Consider the following 21,367-nt stretch of genomic DNA (forward strand, 5'->3'; position numbering starts at 1 on the left):
TCATTCTGCCTCCTGGGGTAGAAGATTTCACAGATAGGTCATTCAGGAAGCCTATGCACTTTCTGTGTGACTCCAGACTCCACAGAGGTGTGACTCCTCAGCATGCCTCTTGAGGTGGGGAGTTTGGGCTAGAGAGTGATCTGTGATATTATGGATGCACTGGGTTAATCTTGTGCATGGGGTTGTGTGTGTAGGGTGACCAGATGTCCTGATTTATAGGGACAATCCTGATATTTGGGGCTTTTTCTTATATAGGTGCCAATTACCCCCCACACCCGTCCCGATTTTTCACACTTGCTAACTGGTCACCCTATGTGTGTGTGTTCTGCACCATGCCCTGGTATGCGATGATCCCCATGTAGTTCCCTTGTGCACAACCCAAGTACATGAGCTATGTGCAGGAACCAGGATTTGTCCCCGAGTCAGAATTCAAGCACTTTGATGCTTGGTGTAAGTATCAGAGACCCATAGTTGTTGCCCTGCTGAGCTGAGTTTGCCCAAGAGTATCTGTTTATGCTATTTTAAAGAGACAATAACATCTCAATGGTTGATTTAGGTAACTGTGAGTAAGGGTGGGGAAGATCACCACAAAGCAATGCAGAGATGTAACAAGAAAAGTTGTGCTGAAAAAACTCCTCTGCATTTTTCCAAAAATGTCAGAGTCTTCTCAGTTCTCTGCTTTTCCACAGGCCCTGGAGAATCCATTTCCACTGGGCACATGGCAAAAAAAAAAAAAAAAAAAAGATAATGTAAAAGTATTTGGAGGGCTGGGTTGAGTTTACAAAGGCAGTCTCTGTTGGTACATTTCTTCACTGTTAGTAAGAACAGCACATGTGTCTAACCAAATTGTTGTTGTTGTTGCTATTTAATATTTAGCCTGTGAGTGCCAGCACAGTAGTTACACAGTGGTGCCAAGAGGAGCCAGTCAGGAAAAGGGTTCCTACAAAAACAAAGTCCCTGGCTTGGAGATTTTATAATTGTAGGTCCTGATCCTGCAAAGACTTAAGCATGTACTACATTTTCAGTGCTGTGAGTGGTGCCACTGAGGAGAATAGAAAAACTCACCTGCTTAAAGTTGAGAATGTGTATAAAACTTTGCAGGATTAGGGCTTAACCTATCTATCTAGACGTTTATATGACACACCTGTCACTGGTATGTGGGTCATCTTGGTATTGGACTAAAACAGAAAATAAATCTATTAAAGGTGAAAATCAATGCCCCTTAATACTTTTAAACATATTTCCATTACTTTTGCCCAGTTTAACCTAGCCTTCCTGAGCCATTTCTTTGACAAAATTGCCACTCAAACCCAAAAACTTAAACCTGATAAAGCTAGCTAGTGGCTACCCAGTGTTGTCCATTCTTCATGGTAATATAAAATCACCTAAACAATTCAAATATTCTGTTGGATAAAATAGTCTTTAACACCTAATTTCTGCTTTAAAATCCAAACCAGGAACATAACCAATTTGAAGTAAGACGTCAGAGAATGCCTATATTATGCCAAAAAGTACATGATAAATGACAAACAATTAACTGCAATTTGTGCATTTGTGTGTGACAGACAAAACTGAAACTATCAATATTCTGATTTTCACGTGTGTTGGAGCTTCTGGAGATACTTCTGATATAACTGACACCATAAATGGCAAATCCTGCTCTAGTAAACAGATAGAAGACAATAAGTCTAATTGGCTTATGCCAGTGGAACTCCATTCACATCAAAGGAGTTTCACCAGCATGGAACTGGTATGGCTGAGAGAAGACTCAGGCCCAGTGGATATACCCTTGTGAGTAAGGGGAGCAAGAGTCAACCCAGAAAATCAAATTCAGAAAATGCAGCTTTCAAAAGTTGCGGGAAACATATGTCCTGATTTTCAGAGGTGGTCAGCACCACAATTTCCACTGAACTCCATGAATGCCGCAGGTTCTCATCGCCACTGGTCATTCAGCCAAGAATCATCCCCTCACTCAAGGAAGTGTTTGTTTGACTGGTTTTCTATGTCTACCTTAGTGATTCACTGGCTGGATGCTATCACTTAATATTCCACCGGAGTGTCTTAGGGATGCAGTTTTGAGGAAGCTCAGGTCTGGTTCTTTAAGTGAAAATTTGTTAAGCTTTCATCAAACTGAGTTGTTATTTTTCCAGATCACCACAGACTTTTATATAATTATAGTTTTTCCAATCACGGCAGTACTTTCCAGCTCAAACCAAAAAAAAAAAAAAAAAGGAGAGAGAGAGAGAGAGAGAGAATGAGTTGCTATTCCAGTAAACCATTCACCCTTGACTTTGTTTACAGGAAGCACTCATATAGGGAACGTCTTCCAATACCGTGTTTCCCATCTGCTGTCACTACAAGGCTTGGGTTGTCACTAGAGATAGAAGTTGAATATCAGTGCAGTATTTGCTCTGAGAGCTTATTTGAATCACCCATAAAGAAAAATCTAAGCAAGGTCATAAACTTTTACTCATTATTGGAAGGATATGAAGTTTTGAGGACAGCCAAAAAACAACCCCATAAATTAGAAGGCAGCTGATCCAAAAGAAAATGAATTGCCACAAAAGAGACAATTCATCAGGTGTTTTATTTCTGCTCTGAAGCAAGGAGTAAAGCTCTTCCTAACTTTCATAATCATGTTTATTAGGTTCCAGTGCCATCAGAGAGTAAATTTACATTATGCTTGTGTCTTTCAATCTTGTCTCTTGCTCATGACAGTCAAATGCAACGATTGTTCATGCTGCAGTTCAACAAAAAAACAGTTATTTTAGCGACACTATGAATTCCTATATTTTAAAGTTTCCTCATAAGCCAGTGAAAACAGTCCAATAAAAATAGTTTTCAGGGTGATAAAAATATTTAAAGATTGCCACGTCTAAGACTAAAAGCAGCTTTTGGGGCTAAATCCTGCTCACCTTATTATGTGAATAGCCCTGATATATGTGTATAAGTGACCAGGATTACAACCTAACCATTACAGAAAAACAGTATAATATTTTGTGCTATACTCTAATAGACACAAATCAAGAGTGGCTTCTTATGGCGTGTGACCTGGGCTTTTTGATAATGTAGCACATTGAGCAGAATCATTTACAACTGACTATGGAACCAATCAGCTCCCATAGTTATATTTCAGCTATTTATAACCAAATGTATTGCTGTGTTGTCTTGGGGAGATATGGACTTGAACAACCTTCCATCTGAATGCTTTGGACTTTGGCTGTTCGAGTTCCGGAGTCAGAATATCGTATGTTAATCCCTTCCCCCCTCGCTATGAGTAGATTTTAGTCCTATGGTTATATGAGTTTATCTAATGCTATGTATGGCAAGTACAACTACAATCTTGTCTGTACTTCGAATCTTTTTTTATTTTTAGACATAGATGAATGTCGCTATGGCTACTGTCAGCAGCTGTGTGCCAATGTACCTGGTTCCTACTCCTGTACATGCAATCCAGGTTTTACCCTTAATGATGATGGACGATCATGCCAAGGTACTGTATACAAGCAATGACTACTGCAGTGTTGGCCCCAGCCCAGCAAAGCACGTAAGCGTGTGTGTAACTTTAAGAACATGAATATCCTGCTGAGTTCACGTGTGTTACACTGTCTATTATAGGGTATGGCTACACTTTGAGCTGGAGGAGACCCAGCTGTGCTAGCTCTGATTGAGCTAGTGTGCTAAATATAGAGCGTAGCCACTGTGGTGTGAGCAGCTAGCCACCCCAAGTACATCTCTGTCCAAGCTGTTAGGCACATACTCAGGGCAACCTGCCACAACCGCACTCTGTTTTAGCATGCTAGCTCGATCCTGCAGGTATGTCTCCCTGTGCTGGAATTTCAGCTTGCAGGGTAAACATTCCTGTAGGTATTCATATGGCTTCCATCACTGTAGTATCTGAGCACCTTTTAATCATTACTGTATTTATACTCACGACACCCCTGTGAGGTAGGACAGTACCATTAGCTTCAGTTTCCATATGGAGAACTGACAGAGAGATGAAGTGACTTGCCCAAAATCGCCTAGGGAGTCTGTAGCAGAGCAGGAAATTGAATCCAGGTCTCCCAAGTCCCACGTTAATGCCCTATTGGACCATTCTTCCTCTCTAATGTGTTTAAGTGCCTTACTGGATCAGAGCCTCTGTGATCTCATGATCAACGTTATATTTCTGTTCTTGAACAGTAAAATACTTCAAAGCAGCTTCTCAGGGAATGGCCCAGCATTAATGGGATAAAGACACTCCAGGAGTTGCAGGTTTCCTAAAAGGAAAGTCTTTACTTTATGGTAGCCACAGTATTCTATAAGGATCATTTCCTCATTACATCAGCATTCCCTAGATTTATCCTGCTGCTTTTGGCCTGGTCTTGCTCAGATTAAATCAGTCGGAGACTCTTATAATTACTAGATAAACAAGGAAGCATCTGCAGTAAATAGTTTATCCCAGTCTTTCTTGTTATTTTCTGATCTTAGACAGATCAAGCAGCTTTTTCTCCAAGAAGTCTCGGTTGTAAGTGACCCTCTTCCCTCACTAGGGGTAGATTCAAGAGCTGGCAGACTTGTTAAATATGAGATCTCTGATCTCATATTCAATGCTATCTAGTGCCTCAGCAACAGCATTAGGGAAGATGTTCCCAATTGCTTTACATACAGCATGGCCTGTGTTTCCAACCACTTTTTTCATTACAATTCATCAGCCTTAAATACCAATAACAATACAAACTGAGTCAAACCTTTGCAAGAGAACCAAACGAAACTGCTGTGCCTGTACTATTAAGTCCTTTCTAATGTTTGATTGTAATAATAATTAATTAGATGCAGTGCCTTGGGAGAAGTCATTGATAAACTGAGTATTGGTTTCCCGTAGATGTGAATGAATGTACAACCCAGAACCCTTGCGTGCAAAACTGCGTCAACACATATGGCTCTTTTCTCTGTCGCTGTGATCCTGGCTATGAACTGGAAGCTGATGGAATTAGCTGCAGCGGTAACTGTCTTCAGTGATTGGGTGCGGGGAGGGGGTTAACTGTATTTAAATCATTTGTTGTAATGTATTATTTTTTATGTGCCTTCCTCTGAAGTTTCAGATCTGGTCCACTGTTAGAAGTAGGATATATGTACCTATCCAATCCAGTAGAGCAATTCATCTCTTCCTAATTTCAGTTAAACAGGAGGGTAAAAGCAAGAAACCACACAAAAATCAATGGTGGTGTTTGTTTTTTTCTCATAATGGTTTTAAAGAAATAGATTAAACATTAGAACTGTTCTGTGACAATGGTAAAGAACCACAGAAAAGAGTTGCTTTCTTCTAACACTCACCAAAGAACTTTATTGGCATAAATAAAATAGCATTATTCCAAAATCTACTCTTGCCCTGATACAGCAAATAGCTTACTTTAATTCAACAGGTACTTAAACACGTTATCTCTCTTGCCCTGCTTTACTGCAGAACTTTCCCAAACATTTTCCAGCCCTTCCTGCCTGCTACAGATTTAAAGAAACAAGAAACATCCTCATGAGCACTGTTGAATCTAATCAGATAGGAGCCATCCATCCACCATGTAGCAGTATTATTGGAAAATTATTACAACATTGTTCTTTTCGCCTCTCTCATTTTCCTTTTGTTGTTTTATTTTGCTTAATTGAAAAAGAATAGTTAGGCTTACTTCTTTTGTGAGTGTCCCCACAGTCTGTTTAAATGAGAGAATCCAGCCAATATTTCTTGCAAGGAAAAATCCTCACTGGAAAATATTTGTTTTTTAATTTACACTAAACAGATGTAAAGGGCTGTGTTTGAGAGAAAAAAACATGTGACGTGCAGTGTATGTTAAGCCATTGTTCTTTGTAAGCCTAATTATAAAGAAAGGGACTCAGGCCCAGATTTTAAAGGTATTTAGGGGTTATTCTGCTCAGCACTGCAATGCGTAACTCAGGAGCCTAAGTCTCATTTTCAAAAGTGAGTTGGGCACTTAGGACCCTGAGTGTCAGTGAACGTCAGTGGGAGTTAGTCTCCTAAATGTCTAAGTCCCTTTTGAAAATGGGACTTAGACCTCGCAATGTTGAATACATTTAAAATTCTATTCTTATGTCCTTGTTCTGGCAGTGAAATGCTGCCTTGTTCAAACATGCTCATTGGTCCAAATTCTGGCTTTAGCAGGATTACACAAGATGTAAAGCGGTGTCTGTTTTTTCACACTCCCTGTTGATAAAGTAGCTTCATGGCCTGAAGTTAATAACAACAATATCGAGCATGCTCCCTCTATAAACCACTTTATAGATACTTACTCATCCCTACAACACCCTGGTGAGGTAGTTAAATATATCCCCCCCCCCCCCCGCCCATTTTAAAGATTGGGGAAACCAGAGTGAGAGCTGAAGTGATTTGCTCAGGGGAGTCTGTGTCAGAGCTGGAAATAAGTACTCAGGAACTGGTGGCTCAGACTCAAGCCTTTGTTTCTTTGTAAATTAAGTTGTCATGGGATAAGAGGGAAGATCCTTTCATGGATTGAGAACTGGTTAAAAGACAGGGAAAAAAGAGTAGGAATAAATGGTAAATTTTCAGAATGGAGGGGGTAACTAGTGGTGTTCCCCAAGGGTCAGTCTTAGGACCAATCCTATTCAACTCAAACCCACAACTCCCTGCGAGGGAAGACTCCACACACACACACACACACACACACTCATTACCATTTGTTTGAGGAGAGGCCTTTTACTTCTATGTCTTAGATTAGAGCTAGGTCAGGTCTGTAACATCTGGATCACGAAAACATACCTATGTTCCATGGGTAGTTCTACCTGTGAAGTGAGATATAAGTAAATGGCCAATCACATGGACAATTAGAAACAGGTTTTCTGACAATATAGGAAATAAGAGCAATGTATCCTTTCACTCTCTAGCTTTTAATTCAATGCTACCTCACCTGTAGAGAAAGCTTAATTAAAAAGTTGTGAAGTAACATTTCAGTTGGATGCATTGATGCACCAAACAGAATAGATGACATGGACAGACTCCGTTATTTGCAAAGCTTCTGCTCTACACCCAAATCCTCCCCTTGTACCTGCAGGTTAATGGAGGGTGTACTTCTGCTACTGAGTGCCAGAGCTAAAAAGGTGCTGAATGCCTTCACCTTCAGCTGCCATGAATGGGAAGTGAGGCACTCAGCTCCTTGAAGGAGGAGAGCTAGATCCCCTATATAGCTGCACAGAAAACTGTCAGCAAGTCATTATGGGCCTGACCCTGTGTTTCTCACCCCCCAACCCCCCTCCCCGCCCGCCCCTTCCGAAGTCAACAGGAGCCTTTGAATGTACCAAGCATGCAGGAGTGGGCCCTAAGGTGCGTAAATACTCTGGTGACACAGCAGAATTGATTATACATAGCAAAGAGCTTTAAAAAATTGCACTGATGAAGTCCAACTGCACTCCTGAAGGCAATAGCCAGTTTTGCCATAGTCTTCCAGAAGAATTAACAAAATTGGTTGTATTTTTAAAAATATAGATTAACCTATTGTAGGCCACCCCACCACCTTGACTCCCATGATCTGCAACATTCAGTCGCATAGTAGAGATGACCCTGAATTAAAATGGCTTAGTAGCCTCGGGGCTACTTGTGGCTGAATGTTCTTCCTTGGTACTGTATTCTAAAAAGTAGCTATTTAAAAATGGCCCCCTGGAGTTCCATGTCTGTCATGACCCAGATCACAGGCGTCAGTTTAAAATTAAAATGATTACAAAAAATGTTATCTGGGGACCTAAGAGTCAAGTTTCTTCCATCATCACCAGTAATAAAGCTTCTGCAGGCCAAACTGTACCCTGAATGACAAGTAACTGACTGGAACTTAAACAATTCTCTTGATGATGCATAAAAAGGAATAAAATCCAGTTCACTCTCTCTTAGCTATGTTGGCTCTGTAGGGCTAACAAGAGTGAGAAACACTACAAGGTTATTTCAGTTAGTCAAGTAAGCTAGCCTGACTGATTACACATACTGAGCAGGAATAGAAAGGTGCCAGTCTACATTTCATTCAGGGTAGAGTCTCACTTTTAGACAGGCTTGCCTACTGGATGGTCTTCTGAGAGTGGGTTTCATTATCATTTATTAATAGTTGTAGGCCTGGCTTGACATGGGTGAGGCTTAGTAAACAATAGTAAATTGGATCATGTTCCTTTTTCAAGTAAAGTAATAATTTACATTCATTCCTAGCTACCATGAGCCATATTCACCCTGGTGTAACTTCAGTAAAGTCAGTGGATTTACATCAAAGTTGAATCTGGCTTATTAAACTGAGCTGAATAGCAAACACCATGATCTATAGCTCTATGGATTTTTGTGGTGACAGGCACCGTAGTTAGGACAGAGTTCTGTTCAGGGGAAAGTCCTTTTTACTTTAACACAAAGCACTGTAAACTTCGTTCTACCACTGCAGACATGGATGAGTGCAGCTTCTCAGAGTTCCTTTGCCAGCACCAATGTGTGAATGAGCCCGGTTCTTACTACTGTTCCTGCCCCCCTGGCTATGTTCTGCTTGATGATAACAGAAGCTGCCAAGGTAAGAACATTCCAACCAGGAATTAAAACCCAACCAAACAGTAAATAGCTCATAGTTCTGGAAGGAAAATTAAGTTGATTCATTGAGAATCAAGACTTGAGATGTTTGCTTGATCTAAGCATTGCAAAAAGTTGGAAATATTCTTAGGGGGTGTATTGTGCAGCTATGCTGGTGAGTGCTTACTCCCATGAGTGATCCCATTGAGATCAATGGAGTTATTTGCATGAGTAAGTGCTTGCTATTGTGAGTCAGGGTTGCACAGAAAGGTACCTAATGGTCCAGTTTTGCTCCCCCTGAAGACAGTGGCAAAACACCTACTGACTCCAATGGGGGAAATGAGGATTGGGTCCACTGAGAGCCCCTACTTTACTCTGGAGCTTTTGAAATGCCATTAACTCATTAAAGTATATTACTGAGTAGAGCTAATCTCAAACCTAGAGCATTGGTCCCTGCATCTATGGGTGTGTCCTGGACTATAGGATCAGAAAGAGATAGCAACTGACTTCCATGACTGTGCCCGGGGCATTTTCTTTTTTATTGTATCTCCATGTATTGTTCTGTATGTTCTGCATTAAGCTGTAGCCGTGGTTGTACCATAGCTGCTGGACTCGCTTTTCCCTTTCAATACAGCTTTCTGTCTGCGGCTTCTCAACCAGTTTTAAGCTGGCTCTGAGCATAGGAGCAGTCTGCTCTTTCTTTAATGTCCACCCTCTATAAATTCACTGAAAAAGAAATCCTGCAGGGTTGAGATGTTATGCAGGGTTCATCAATACGGATATTTTTTTTAATCGTCTCAGTAGCAGCATTCATGGAGTCAGGTGTGGTTTGAATTTTTTAATGCCCAAACCCTTCATCCCCCCCAAATGGCACTTCCAATAGCAGAGTGTACCTGGCCTCATGCTGAATAACACTGGATCAGTGCCCTGTGTTCTGAATGTTTCATTTATTAGCTTGCTAATAAGGGCAAGGTTGAGGGGCAAATGGGGACTGTGTATGTCCAACAATTCCCCCAGAAAACTTTGCATTATTGGTATGTGGGCACATTATGCTCCCCTCCCCTCCCCTTTGTCTGTTTAACTCTTAAGATTGTGAGCTCTTTGGGGCAGGGGCCATGACTCCTTTTATATTTGTGCAGTGCCTATCACTGTGAGGGCTCTCCCAGAAACTGAGAAATAAACTATTAATAATATAATGAAACCTGGCTTAAAAGAGGGACTGATGAAAAAATGGTTCTCCTTAGAGGAGTGATTGTCCCTCTGTGTAGTGCACTTCAGGTTGGGCATGAACTCTGTGTACCTGTGACTGGGGAATGGTCTTTAGCAGTGGCTGTGTGGTCTACGTATTCATCCCCACTCTCCTTGTGCGCCACCCCAAAGAGATGAGAAGGGCTGCTAGACTGCCACCCTCTTATCTCTTAGTTTGTTACCTCTTAGTTCCTTTTTACTGCTTGTGGGCTAGGATGGAGCATCAGTGTCATGCTGACTTCTTCAGATTCTCTCTTTAAATAGTTTTCAAAGTTATAAGAATTTTCATAGTTAGCTAGTTTTATAGTATAGTTAAGCGATAGATTTAGGGGTCTAGTTCCCTATTTTTGGAAACGTTTTCCAATGGTGGGAAGTCATTGCTGTATACATACTCGCACCCACACCCACCCACCCAATGGTTGTGGGGAGTATGCCAAGAATCCCTGGTTTCAAAAATTTCAGTACATGCCCCAAGCCCTTCCTGGTCATGGACTATCACAATATCTGTCTGTACTTCCTGGGGAAAGCCAATGTCCCTTCCAGTATGCCCCTGTGGTATCTGCAGGTTGTTTCTGTGTAGGAAAAAGCAGTCCAGGGAGTTTCAACTCCAAAAGTTCCTCTTTGAGGAGTACATGAAAGTAAGGAGTATGCCCCTGTACATCAACCTGAAGAAGGTAGGATTGGCTCCTCTTCTTCGGTCTCTGGGCAGTTCCAAGACCTCCACCCCTCACCAGCTCAGAAAGGCTCAGGAGAGCAGGGAAGGGAGACGCAAGTGCGTTCATAAGGACAAGAGGGAAGATTCCCCATTCAAATCTAAGAAGAGGCAGAAGTCCCTGGCTCATTCCAAGTCACTGGGAGATTTCTACTTCAGAGCAGGACCATACAATACTGAGAAGGAACAGACTGGGACTTCTTCAAAGGGCAAAACTGCAGCACTTTCCAGTATTAGGGACTGCTTCTTCAACACCGAAACTCTCGTTGGTACCGTCAAATTTAGTGACTTCTACTTTAGTGATCTGAGCTGTGGAGACATCCCCATCAACTCTGTCTGGCTTTCTGATTCCAGAAAATCTTCTGCTATTCCTAGAACTGGAGTCACTCCTCCTTTCCAGATCTCAATACGTTGCACCAAGACTTCAACTGGTGCCAATATCTCTGTGGTACCACTTTCCAATCCCCACCAACAAGTTGGGTTGAGGCAGACTGTCTCCGATACCATCAATGAGTAAAGGCAGATCACTCCCACCTCCTGCAATATGAAGAGCCTCCCTTTCTGGATCTGAGGTCAGAATCCTCAAAGTCAGAAGAGGACTACAGCAGACACCTGTCCCAGACTATGTCCCTAAGGACTCCTAAAGAGCATTGAGCCCTGATAAAATATTGAGAGTCTCCACACTATCTCACTACTCTTCTACTAGAGGATACCCTCTCCCCCATATACTCACTGGTACCCAGCACCTCAGCGCCATTATTGAGGGGCTACAAAGTTGCGCAGTAATGGTATTGAGTCTCGAGGCTCTTCTGGGACCATCATACAATATACCCACCTTAAGACACAAGGGACCCAAAGAGATAAGGGATCCCAGGGTGGAGGAAGTGCCTCCTTAGCCTCCTCAAGAGCCTCAACTCCAGCAGCAGGAGGATGAAGAGCATCATAAGGAGGATTTTGTGCCTGTAACCTTGTCGTCCTCTTCCCCAGATGATGCTGTGATTACAGTTTCCCCTATGCACCCCAATTATACAAAGGCCTTCCAAGACTTACTCGAGAGTGGTCTGTCCAGGAAGCACCACGCAAACTGCTAGACATTTTGCATGGATTGGACCGGAGCAGTGGTGCTCCCTATTAATGATGCAATCCTCGAATCCTCCAGGACTCTCTGGCAGACAACCACCACAATCCCACCAGTGTCCAAACAGGCTGAGGAGCGGTATTTAGTACCTGCAAAAGGGTCACAGTAGTTATTTTCTCACTGGCCTCCCAAATTGTTGGTAGTTTCAACAGCCACTGAGCATAATCGACAGAGACAGGCTTAGTCAATGCTGCATGAGAAAGAGGCTTGACCTCTTTGGCAGAAAGGCACATTCCTTGGCCTCTTTGCAATTCCAAGTCTCAAAGTGCCAAGCTCAGATGGTCAAATATGATTTTACTATTTATGACAAGCTGACCAGCTTATGGTGCTTCAGGATATTAGAGACCACTTCCAGACCCTACTTGATGAAGGAGAGCTGGTAAAAGGATCGGCACTCCAGATGACCTTAGACGCAGCGGACATGGTGGAGAGATTCATGGCCACTATTGCCATGATGAGACACTCATCGTGCTCTCCTCGGGAATCCCAAAGGAAGTTCAAACAATGCTGAAGCATCTTCCATTTGAGTGTGACACTCTATTCAGTGCTAAGACAGATGAGTCTCTCAGTTTGTTGAAAGACCCCAGAGCCACACTTTGATTCCTAGGTATTTACACATGTGTAGTGAAGAAGAAACCCAGTGAGCCACAATTCTGATGACCAACCCCACCTGCCTTTTATCACTAGTGGGAGTATGAACCACCACACAAGCAGCAGGGGACACACAAAAAGAGTACCCAAGGTCAACTATCTTCCACCATCTAGACTGGTATTTTGACAGGACCCGCAAAAGCCAGACACTAACTGTCCCTCCAGATCTGCACAACCTCTCAGATCTTTCCCTCTCTTTGGAGGCTGACTTTCCCACTATCTGCCTGGACAGAAATCACAATGGACAGATGGGTCCTAGAGGTTGTCTCCTTGGGATTCACTATTTAGTTCTCTTTCCTCCCCGACTGCCCTCCCTGTCCTCTTTCAAGCATATTCTCACAAGAACATGGACTGTCAGACTTTGGACCTTCCCACATCATCAACATAAAGTACAAGCACATTCTTCTGCAGGAGACTGTCACACCTTGAACTGGAGGCAATAGAACTAATATCTCCAACAGCAAGGAGAAGGGGATTGTCTGCTCAAGGTATTTCCTCATTCTCAAGAAAACTGGGGGATAGGGACCCACTCTGGACCTCAGGGAATGAACAAGTTCATCCACCACCTAAAATTCAGAATGGTGACCCTATTGTTCCTTTTCCTGGTGCTAGATCCAGACAACTGGTTCATGCTCGTCGGTCTCAAAGATGCCTGCATTCATACAGACATTCATCCAGCCCAATGCAGATTCCTGAGATTTGTGGCCAGTCAACACCACTACCAGAGATCTCCCCTTTGGGATCTTGATAGAACCTAGAGTTTTCACCCAGGTACCTTCACTGGTAGCAGCTCACTTTCATCTGCAAGGAATGACAGTTTACCCTTACTTAGATGACTGGCTCCTGAAAGGACAATCTTACAGGGAAACATGAGAAGCAACTGCCATGCTTCTACATCTGTCTGAGAGGCTGGGCCTCAGAGTGAACCTGGAGAAGTCCACCCTGCAACCCTCACAGTCGCTAGAGCTTATCAGGGTCAGGCTGGATGCTGTTACAACCAGGGCATACTTACCAGATGACCATTTCCTCTCCATCACCAGGCTCATACCGCAGATCTGTTTGCGCCCCAGAACATCCAGACAAATCCTGCTCATCACTGTTGAGTCATATGGCCACAAGTACTTATGTGTAAGCCTGTGTGTCTGTCTCGGAGGTCACGGAAGTGATGGATTCCATGACTTTGTGACCTCTGTGATTTCTGCAGCAGCCGGTGCTGGCTCAGGCTGCCCAAGCCAGGCAGCCTCTGGGCCAGCAGTAGCAGTTTGGGTTCAGGGCTGGGGCAGGGGGTTGGGGTGCGTGGCGGCGGTGCTTACCTTGGGGGGCTCCCCAGCTCCCACCAGTATGTTCCTGCAGCTCCTAGGTGGAGCGACCAGGGAGGCTCCGCGTGCTGCCCACACCTGCAGGTGCCGCCCTCACAGCTCCCATTGGCTGTGATTCCCAGCCAATGGGAGCTGTGGAGCTGGCACTTGTGGCGCAAGCAGCACATGGAGCCCCCCAGGAGCTGCAGGGACATGCCGGTCGGAGCTGGGTAGGGAACCTGCCAGCCCTGCCAACCCTCCCCTCCAGCACCAGCGGGGGTCCCGGGCTGCGTGCTGCCACCTATCCTCCCCCGCTCCCAGCACTAGCGGGGATCCCAGACCATGCCTTCCCAGCACCAGTGGGGGTCCCGGGCCACCACCCGCCTCCCCCCCAGCACCTATTCTGGGACAAGTTGAACAATATGTCCCTTGAGGGCAGCATATGAACTCCCTCAACTTGAGCTAAGGCAGCATCGGTAGCTTTCTTTAGAAACGTTCCTATTGCTGACATGTGCAGAGTAGCAACTTGGAATTCCATTCACACCTTCACTAGACAATATGCACTGGTGCAAGCAGCTGCTTCTACTGCCTCTTTGGGCAGGGCAGCTCTGCAATCTGCTGTGTCATAAGACTCCAGGCAGACAGCTCCTTGAAACAGACACTGCTTGTGAATCATCTGAAGTGCATTACACATAGGGACAGCCACTTGAAGAAGAAGGATGGGTTACTTACCTTGTAGTAACTTGAGTTCTTTGAGCTGCACAGTGCACTACCAACACTCCTTCTCTGCTGCCTGGCCTCCCCCTACCTGGCACTGATGGTAGAGACGGAACTAAGATGGCCGTGATCTGGCAGTGCCTTTTATGCACACATGGCCCAGTCTCTGCTAGTGAAAAATCTCTGGTCCTGGGTGCATGCACAATCTAAATAGCACTACTCATAGGGATAACACATTGCAAGAGCTCAAGTTACTACAAGGCTAGTAATCCATCCCAGATGGAGCAGGGTTGTACTTTGTTTGGTGATACTTTGGTGCAATCTCTTAATAGGGGAGGTTGCTTTATTATAATAAAATACAAATAATAAATGATATCTAGCTATTATATAGCTGTTTTCATCCATAGATCTCAAAGTGCTTTATAAAGGAAGTCAGTGTCATAGTCCCCATTTTACAGCTGGGGGAAACTGAGGCCCAGAGGGGGGAAATGACTTGCCCAAGGTCATCCAGCAGGTCAGTGGCAGAGCCAGGTCTCCTGAGTCCCAGTTCAGTGCTCCATCCACTAGGCCACACTTTACAAGGGTGGCATCTTGTAGAGTTTTCCTTGTATTATCCTCCCTCTCATTTTTGTGTTTCAGATATCAATGAATGTGAGACTAGAAACTTCACTTGTACTACACAGCAAACCTGTTTCAATATCCAAGGAGGATACAAATGTCTAGACCCAGTAAAGTGTGAGGATCCTTATATCCAGATCAATGACAAGTGAGTAACAGACCCATAGAAGTGGAGGGCAGTAAATCTGCTTGAGGCAAATAAATTGCACTTCTGCAACATGACAGCAAAGTACATCTAAAGTGCTATACAGACACTATTGTTGCATTTACTATTAGTAAGATTTATAAAAATGAGAAATTGCAATTACTTGCCAGGTGGTAGGAGATTCAGTTGTGTGGGAAGTTAAGCTGGAAAAGCCCTCAACCAAAATGAGTGCAGCAGAGAAGACCATAATGGTTATAATGCAACAAAAGAAAGTTAGTTACTCCATTGTCATCTGCCTTTAATCGTACTTGATCAAACACAATCTATTTGTTAATAATAGTACTTCCTTACCTACCCAATCCAGGGGGTTGTGAGGATTAACTAGTTAATGTTTGTACAGAGCTTTGAAAGCATAACACACTGTACTATAGAGGAGTGGCAGCTCTGCTAGAGTTAAGATTGAGTCACTTACCATTTAAAAGATGACTCTTCTAAGAGTTGTAAAATCCACATGCTGACTGACTTTGTCTTGAAATGTACTTGCTTCATGGGGGTCCTAGGTACTGTTAGTGGTCCACAGGTGAGGTCCTTTGAGCAGGGTTTTCCCAAGATACAGTCCCTCTGCTAAAAGCCCCAGCATCTTACAAAATCACATGGTGGTTCTAACGTTTTTTTGCACACACTTGGGAGTCAAATTATGGCTGAAATTCTCCCCAGTTTTATCTCAGTCACTTGGGATTTATTTCAATCAGCGTATGGCACCTGCAGCCCCCTTGCCAAGTTACTCAATATTAAGCTTAAAACTCCAGATGGTATGTCAGTAACTGAAGCCAAAGAAAACAAAAGACGTGCAACAAGACTAGGGCTCTGTTAACATCCAAAGGGTTTCCAGCCAATCTATTATCACCAGTTATAGTAACTGGGTGGCTCAAGGTGACATGCTCTGGTCGCTGAACCTGAGCAACACTGATGCACTGAGAGTCTGAGCACTTTCAGCAAATGTGGCTTGTGCACATTTCTTGCTCTTTGCGTGCATTCTGCACGGGCTTCTTTTGGGAGTTTTGCCCCAAGATCAAAATTCTGGTTTTAAGAGCCATATTTTAAAGTGCTCTAAAATCTACATGCAGACTCCGATTTTACTTTAGAAGGAAGGAAATTAGCATTATTTAAATAGAGGGAAGATGAGAGATTCTAGGAAGCAGTTAGGGTAATGTCATCAGCCTGAACAATGGGACTTAGTGTGATCAAAGGAAAGCAAGTTGCTGGGTCTTTTAATATTCACAGAGTTTAAGGCCAGCAGGGAGCATTAGAACATAACATTGATAACAAAATTTACCTTTATTGGCCGTCAGTACAAGACATCTCTTTGGTCAAGTATTTGCTCAAGTTCGGACCATCCATGGGGTGTTTATGGATTATGGTTGGTGTGTGTAATAAAGAGAGGGGGCTATTTAGATCTTCATTGTGAACTGTCTGATTTAGAGATGTGCCTGAACCAAAACTCCAGACCCAGGCTTTGGAAGAATTGGACTTTGTGGCTCTGGGAAGTCTTTAGATTTATTTTCTGGCTATATTTAATCTATGGCGTGTACCTGAAAGGTGTTGGACACACAACCTGTCAAAAAAAGTAATGTAATTATTTATATAGCCCCATTGATGTTCATGGTTCTGCACCGTAAGTGAGCTGGGCCAATAATTAACGGGTCCCTACCCTGAAGAGTTTATAGGCTAAATTCCTACCAGGACAGTGGTGCATTGGGAGGCCACAGCTGCAAAGCTGCCAGAAAAGAAAATCCAAATTCTTGAGTGATCAAAGGAGACAAAAGTTGCAGTATGAAGAGCAGTTTTGGCTGAGCTCAGAGAGCAGGAGGAAGATGAAGGCAGAGATATAGGCAGGATGGGGGTGGAACCATGGAGAGCTCTGAATGCAAGCAAAGGAAATGAAAGTTACATTGGTTCTTTAAGCCAGTTAAGTTTTGTACTCCATTATTTTTTGCTTTCATAGCAACAGGTAGTGAATTAGGTGTTGCAGAATTGGCTCAATACTGATGATAATTTTGTCCACATTAGTCGCTGTATGTGTCCAGCTGAAAACCCCGGTTGCAGAGATCAACCATTCACCATCCTATATAGAGACATGGACATCATGTCAGGACGGTCTGTGCCTTCTGACATCTTCCAAATGCAAGCAACAACTCGCTTCCCTGGTGCCTATTACATCTTCCAAATCAAATCAGGGAACGAGGGCAGAGAATTCTACATGCGGGTGAGTAAGTCTGTATAGAGTCCTACCAGTATCTTATAGTTTGCCACATCCTTCTCTGACAGCTGTACTATGTTTTTAATGTATACTGTTTAAAATTTCAGCACAAGCTCTCTCATAGGGGCAGATGTGTGTCTGTCATACTACATCCATAGCCATGCAGTGTAATGTACTGGTCCATAATCACAGCGGGCTGCTCAAACCCTGAAAGGCTGTGGATGCTGGTTGTGTAGAAAGGTGACGTATCCTAGGGAAAGATACTCTATAATGGCAGTGTAGGGAATTCACCAGACTGGCCCAGCATGCCCCACTTGTGCTATTCCACACATGGCAATACGGCTCAGTGAGATCTGTGACCTCACGTCTTGAAATAGCTGAGGAGGGAGGCTGGTTTAAAATGTTGTCCGGGATTTTTTTAACTGAAAAACTGAGTTTTCTATTAAAAGAAAGTTTTGCAGAGAGTGTCTGTTTTCTTCAAGACTTCTCGATTTTTCATCAGGAAACTGAAAATCCAAACCCCAAAATGTTCAGTCAAAACACAAACGTTTTTGGCTAAAAACTGAAAAAATTTCAGTTTGCAGGGTTTTGGATTTTTAATAAAAAGTCCAAATTTTCCACAAAATTTGCAGCTGACCCCTCCCCCCATTGGATAGTTATTGGACAGCTGACATTCTTCGAACAAGGAGTATCAGAAGCTTGGATAGTAACCACAAGTAGAATCTGACCCTGATAGTCAAATCAAGTGCCATTCATTGGAATACATGTAATGACACTTTCAGCATATCATAGGAAATTATATTAGAACAGATTCTGGCATTTCCCAATTCACATTCTTCATGGTAGCGTCGGATTCTGAACTTTAAAATGGCATCAGCTTTGTCTTAAGGTTCCAGGCAGTTCCAGAGATAATCATTTCCATCCTGTTAGCAGCATTTTGCTGTTGCAAAGTTTTATTGTCCCAGATTTTTTCACCTATCTGGACTGATCAGTCAGTTATCTGGGGTTTGCAGACAAATTCCATTGTTCAAATCTGATTCCTTTCTTTCATTTATCCCAGAAAGTACCCAAGGCCTTTCTTTTATTGGACATGTTGCACTTTTCCTTTAACTGGTAACAGAATATTCCCAGAGTGTCTAGGTTATAACCAGCAGGTGGTGCCTTTTCCTTTGTTTTGGAAAAAAATAAAAACGAGAGGTTGTAGATGTGGGGGATGAGGGTGAGGTGGGCAGATACTGCTGTATTGTTAAAAGTGCCATCAGTCAGGTGGGTTGTTAAACTTAAGCCCATGCTGCCCATCTCTGGTACTTTTTCAAAACCTAGCAGGAGCTAACCAAAGTGCTCTGGCTAACATTCTGTCTCTCAGTAAAACAGGTCCCAGGCTGTGTGTGTGATGATCTGCTGAATGGGGATTTGCTGCTCTATTTAGCAACACAGGACCAGATTTTCAAGTGCTGAGACCCAACCATTCTGGCTAGATTATCAAGCATTCACCTCCCATTTAGGTACCTAAATGAGAGCAGATTTTCAGAAGTGCTTGAGGGATGAGTTTATTATGACTGAGCACATCTGAAAATCTGACCCACAATCCCAGCATTGCTTTCACCTTTGTGTATAATACATTTAAAGGAGTCTCTCCAAAGGGTCCGATTTTGCAACACATATTTATGCAAATGAAAAACCAACCCTCTTTCCACTGAAACTGGACAAATATTCATGAACAGTTTTCTAGACATATGAAGTTTTTGTAATATATTATTTTTAAATAAAGGCTAAATTTTGGAACTTAAAACCACTCCACATTGTCTCTTTAAATGGATAAAAAATTTTCTGCATCAAACCAAAATAAACTTCATGAAGCTTAAGAACTACTGGAAACCAGAAAAGAATATCTGGCCCAACATGCCAGCACCTCTTGAATCCATGTTCTTGCTTTTTCCTCCAGATAATAATGATGGATTTATATGTACAATAACAACTTTCATCTGCAAGGATCCCCACATGCTTTACAAACTGATAAAACTGTACAAAGTGACACTTCCTATACCATTGAAATGCAGCCATCTCTGGGATGAAGTGCAGTAGCTCTCAACAGTGCATGTAAATACACAACAGTTCAACACAGGAAATGCAAAGCACCTTTTCTAATTGAAAGTGGACTGTAGGAGATATTTAGGCAGGCAGAATGTAATTGTCTGTTTAAGAATTTACAGTGAGTGACATGGGTCTTTAATTACCTCTGTTTTATACATCAGTCAAAATACAGCAACCACAGCAGCAGTGTCCTCTACCACTATGCTAGAGCAGGGCATGTCTACACAGCAAATGGAGGGTGATTAAAGCTAGTGTAGATCTAGCTCACGTGTAACTATGAGAGAGGAGACAAGGCAGCACAGACTTCATCACAGGTTAGCAACCCAAATATGTGCCCACGGTCCCCAATGGCTTGTACATGGGCTTGTACTAGACCCACTGAAGCCCAGGCTGCCACATCTTCACTACTGTTGTTACCCATATTAGCTAAATTAAAGTTAGCACAGGTATGCCTATCCTCACTATGATCACACCTCCATTGCTCTGTACATACCTTTAGAGAAAATAGTGAGACCTATTGAATCACCAGTACCTGGGTTTCCTCTGGAGGTGTCCCACCCATGTGCTCACCAAGTCAATGAGGTACAATGTATAGGGCACTAAACTAGGGGTCAGGAAACCTGGCTTTAATTCCCAGCTGTACCATTGACTTACTGCCTGACCTTTGTTCACTTAACTACTCTGTGCCCAAATCTTTCCATCTATCAAAGAGGAATAATGACACTTGCCCACCTCAGCAAAATGGATGGAAGGGCTAAGGAAGCATCGTTTTGAGATGTTAGACACTCAAACATTAAGTGGTATACTCTAAGATCATAAACTTCATGTATCATCTTTGGAAATCTCACCTGCTTCTCTCTCTGTTTTGCACACAGCAAACAGGACCTATCAGTGCAACTCTAGTGATGACCCGTCCTGTGAAAGGGCCACGTACCATTCAATTGGACTTGGAAATGATCACAGTCAACACTGTCATCAACTTCAGAGGGAGCTCTGTCATCCGGCTGAGGATATACGTATCACAGTACCCGTTCTAAACCCTCAGTACATTCCCTTTAAACATTAAAAGCAACAACAAAAAGACATTATCCCCTTTCTGCAGATCTTTTTCCTCAAAAAAATATAGCCGCTCAAAACCTAACCAGTGTTGCCACAGACACAATGGCCTACGCCATCTGATGAGAGAAGCCTCTTCATATACAATCCTTTCCAGGATGCAGACATCTGAACATGTATTGTCAGCAGATCCCGTATGATTTTATATGTGATTATATGTTTTAAGAACCTTTTTTTTCCTTGTTGTTGATTTTAAAAACTTTTCTAGGGTGTGATTTTATGCTCCAAAGACTGTGAACCTCCCCACCTCTGTAATTGCAACACTGCTTAGCAAAGGCACCAAACAAACTGAGGAAAAAGCTGGCTTTTGCTATTTTGCTTTTTTTATTTTAAAAGGAAGGCAAACAAACAAAAAATTCACCTGTCCAAAAGTGGAATCTGAGAAGCGCTAACTACCATTGCCAGTTGTTTCTGGAATTGTCAGTCATACAGTCTGTCTCAGTTGTCCCTACATTTGTCTTCGTTCCATCTGTCCTTTTTGACCGTACTTTTTAGCTGAGTCATTGTAAGTTCCTTCTAAAATACATGTTGTACTATGCTTGCTGGATCTATAAGCCCTCCTTTTTAACAAAGTGTCACCTGCGTGGGTTCCTCACTGTATTAAATATTCCTACATAATTGAGTTCAAAGAGGTCTATCACTGGATTGTGTATTTTAAAATAATTAGGGCCTGATCCTTATTTTCACCAAGGCCCTACCCTTTATACCACCAAGGCAGCATGCACATAAACGTATGCTGCCAGAACAGTATAAAGGGGCCTTAGTATAACTGAGAGTCAGGTCCTGAGTGTTCAACTGCTTTGCATACTTTAATGATTGTGCATAATTAGC

General features: G+C 42.8%; 1 protein-coding gene across 2 annotated transcripts in view; it reads left to right on the plus strand.

Moving 5' to 3' along the window:
* FBLN5 (fibulin 5) overlaps window positions 1-21,165 on the plus strand; it is a 59,196-nt gene extending 38,031 nt beyond the window's left edge. For both annotated transcript variants that reach the window (XM_034769814.1, XM_034769813.1), the window contains exons 6-11: window positions 3,377-3,493; window positions 4,865-4,984; window positions 8,421-8,543; window positions 14,943-15,069; window positions 17,137-17,332; window positions 20,296-21,165. In XM_034769814.1, coding sequence (XP_034625705.1) covers window positions 3,377-3,493; window positions 4,865-4,984; window positions 8,421-8,543; window positions 14,943-15,069; window positions 17,137-17,332; window positions 20,296-20,457 — 845 coding nt within the window. In that variant the 3' untranslated portion in view covers window positions 20,458-21,165. The remainder of the gene's footprint in view (window positions 1-3,376; window positions 3,494-4,864; window positions 4,985-8,420; window positions 8,544-14,942; window positions 15,070-17,136; window positions 17,333-20,295) is intronic.
* The last annotated feature ends 202 nt before the right edge of the window (window positions 21,166-21,367 follow it).

Source organism: Trachemys scripta, chromosome 4 (genome assembly GCF_013100865.1).
Source record: "Trachemys scripta elegans isolate TJP31775 chromosome 4, CAS_Tse_1.0, whole genome shotgun sequence".
In the NCBI taxonomy this organism is placed as follows: domain Eukaryota; kingdom Metazoa; phylum Chordata; order Testudines; family Emydidae; genus Trachemys; species Trachemys scripta.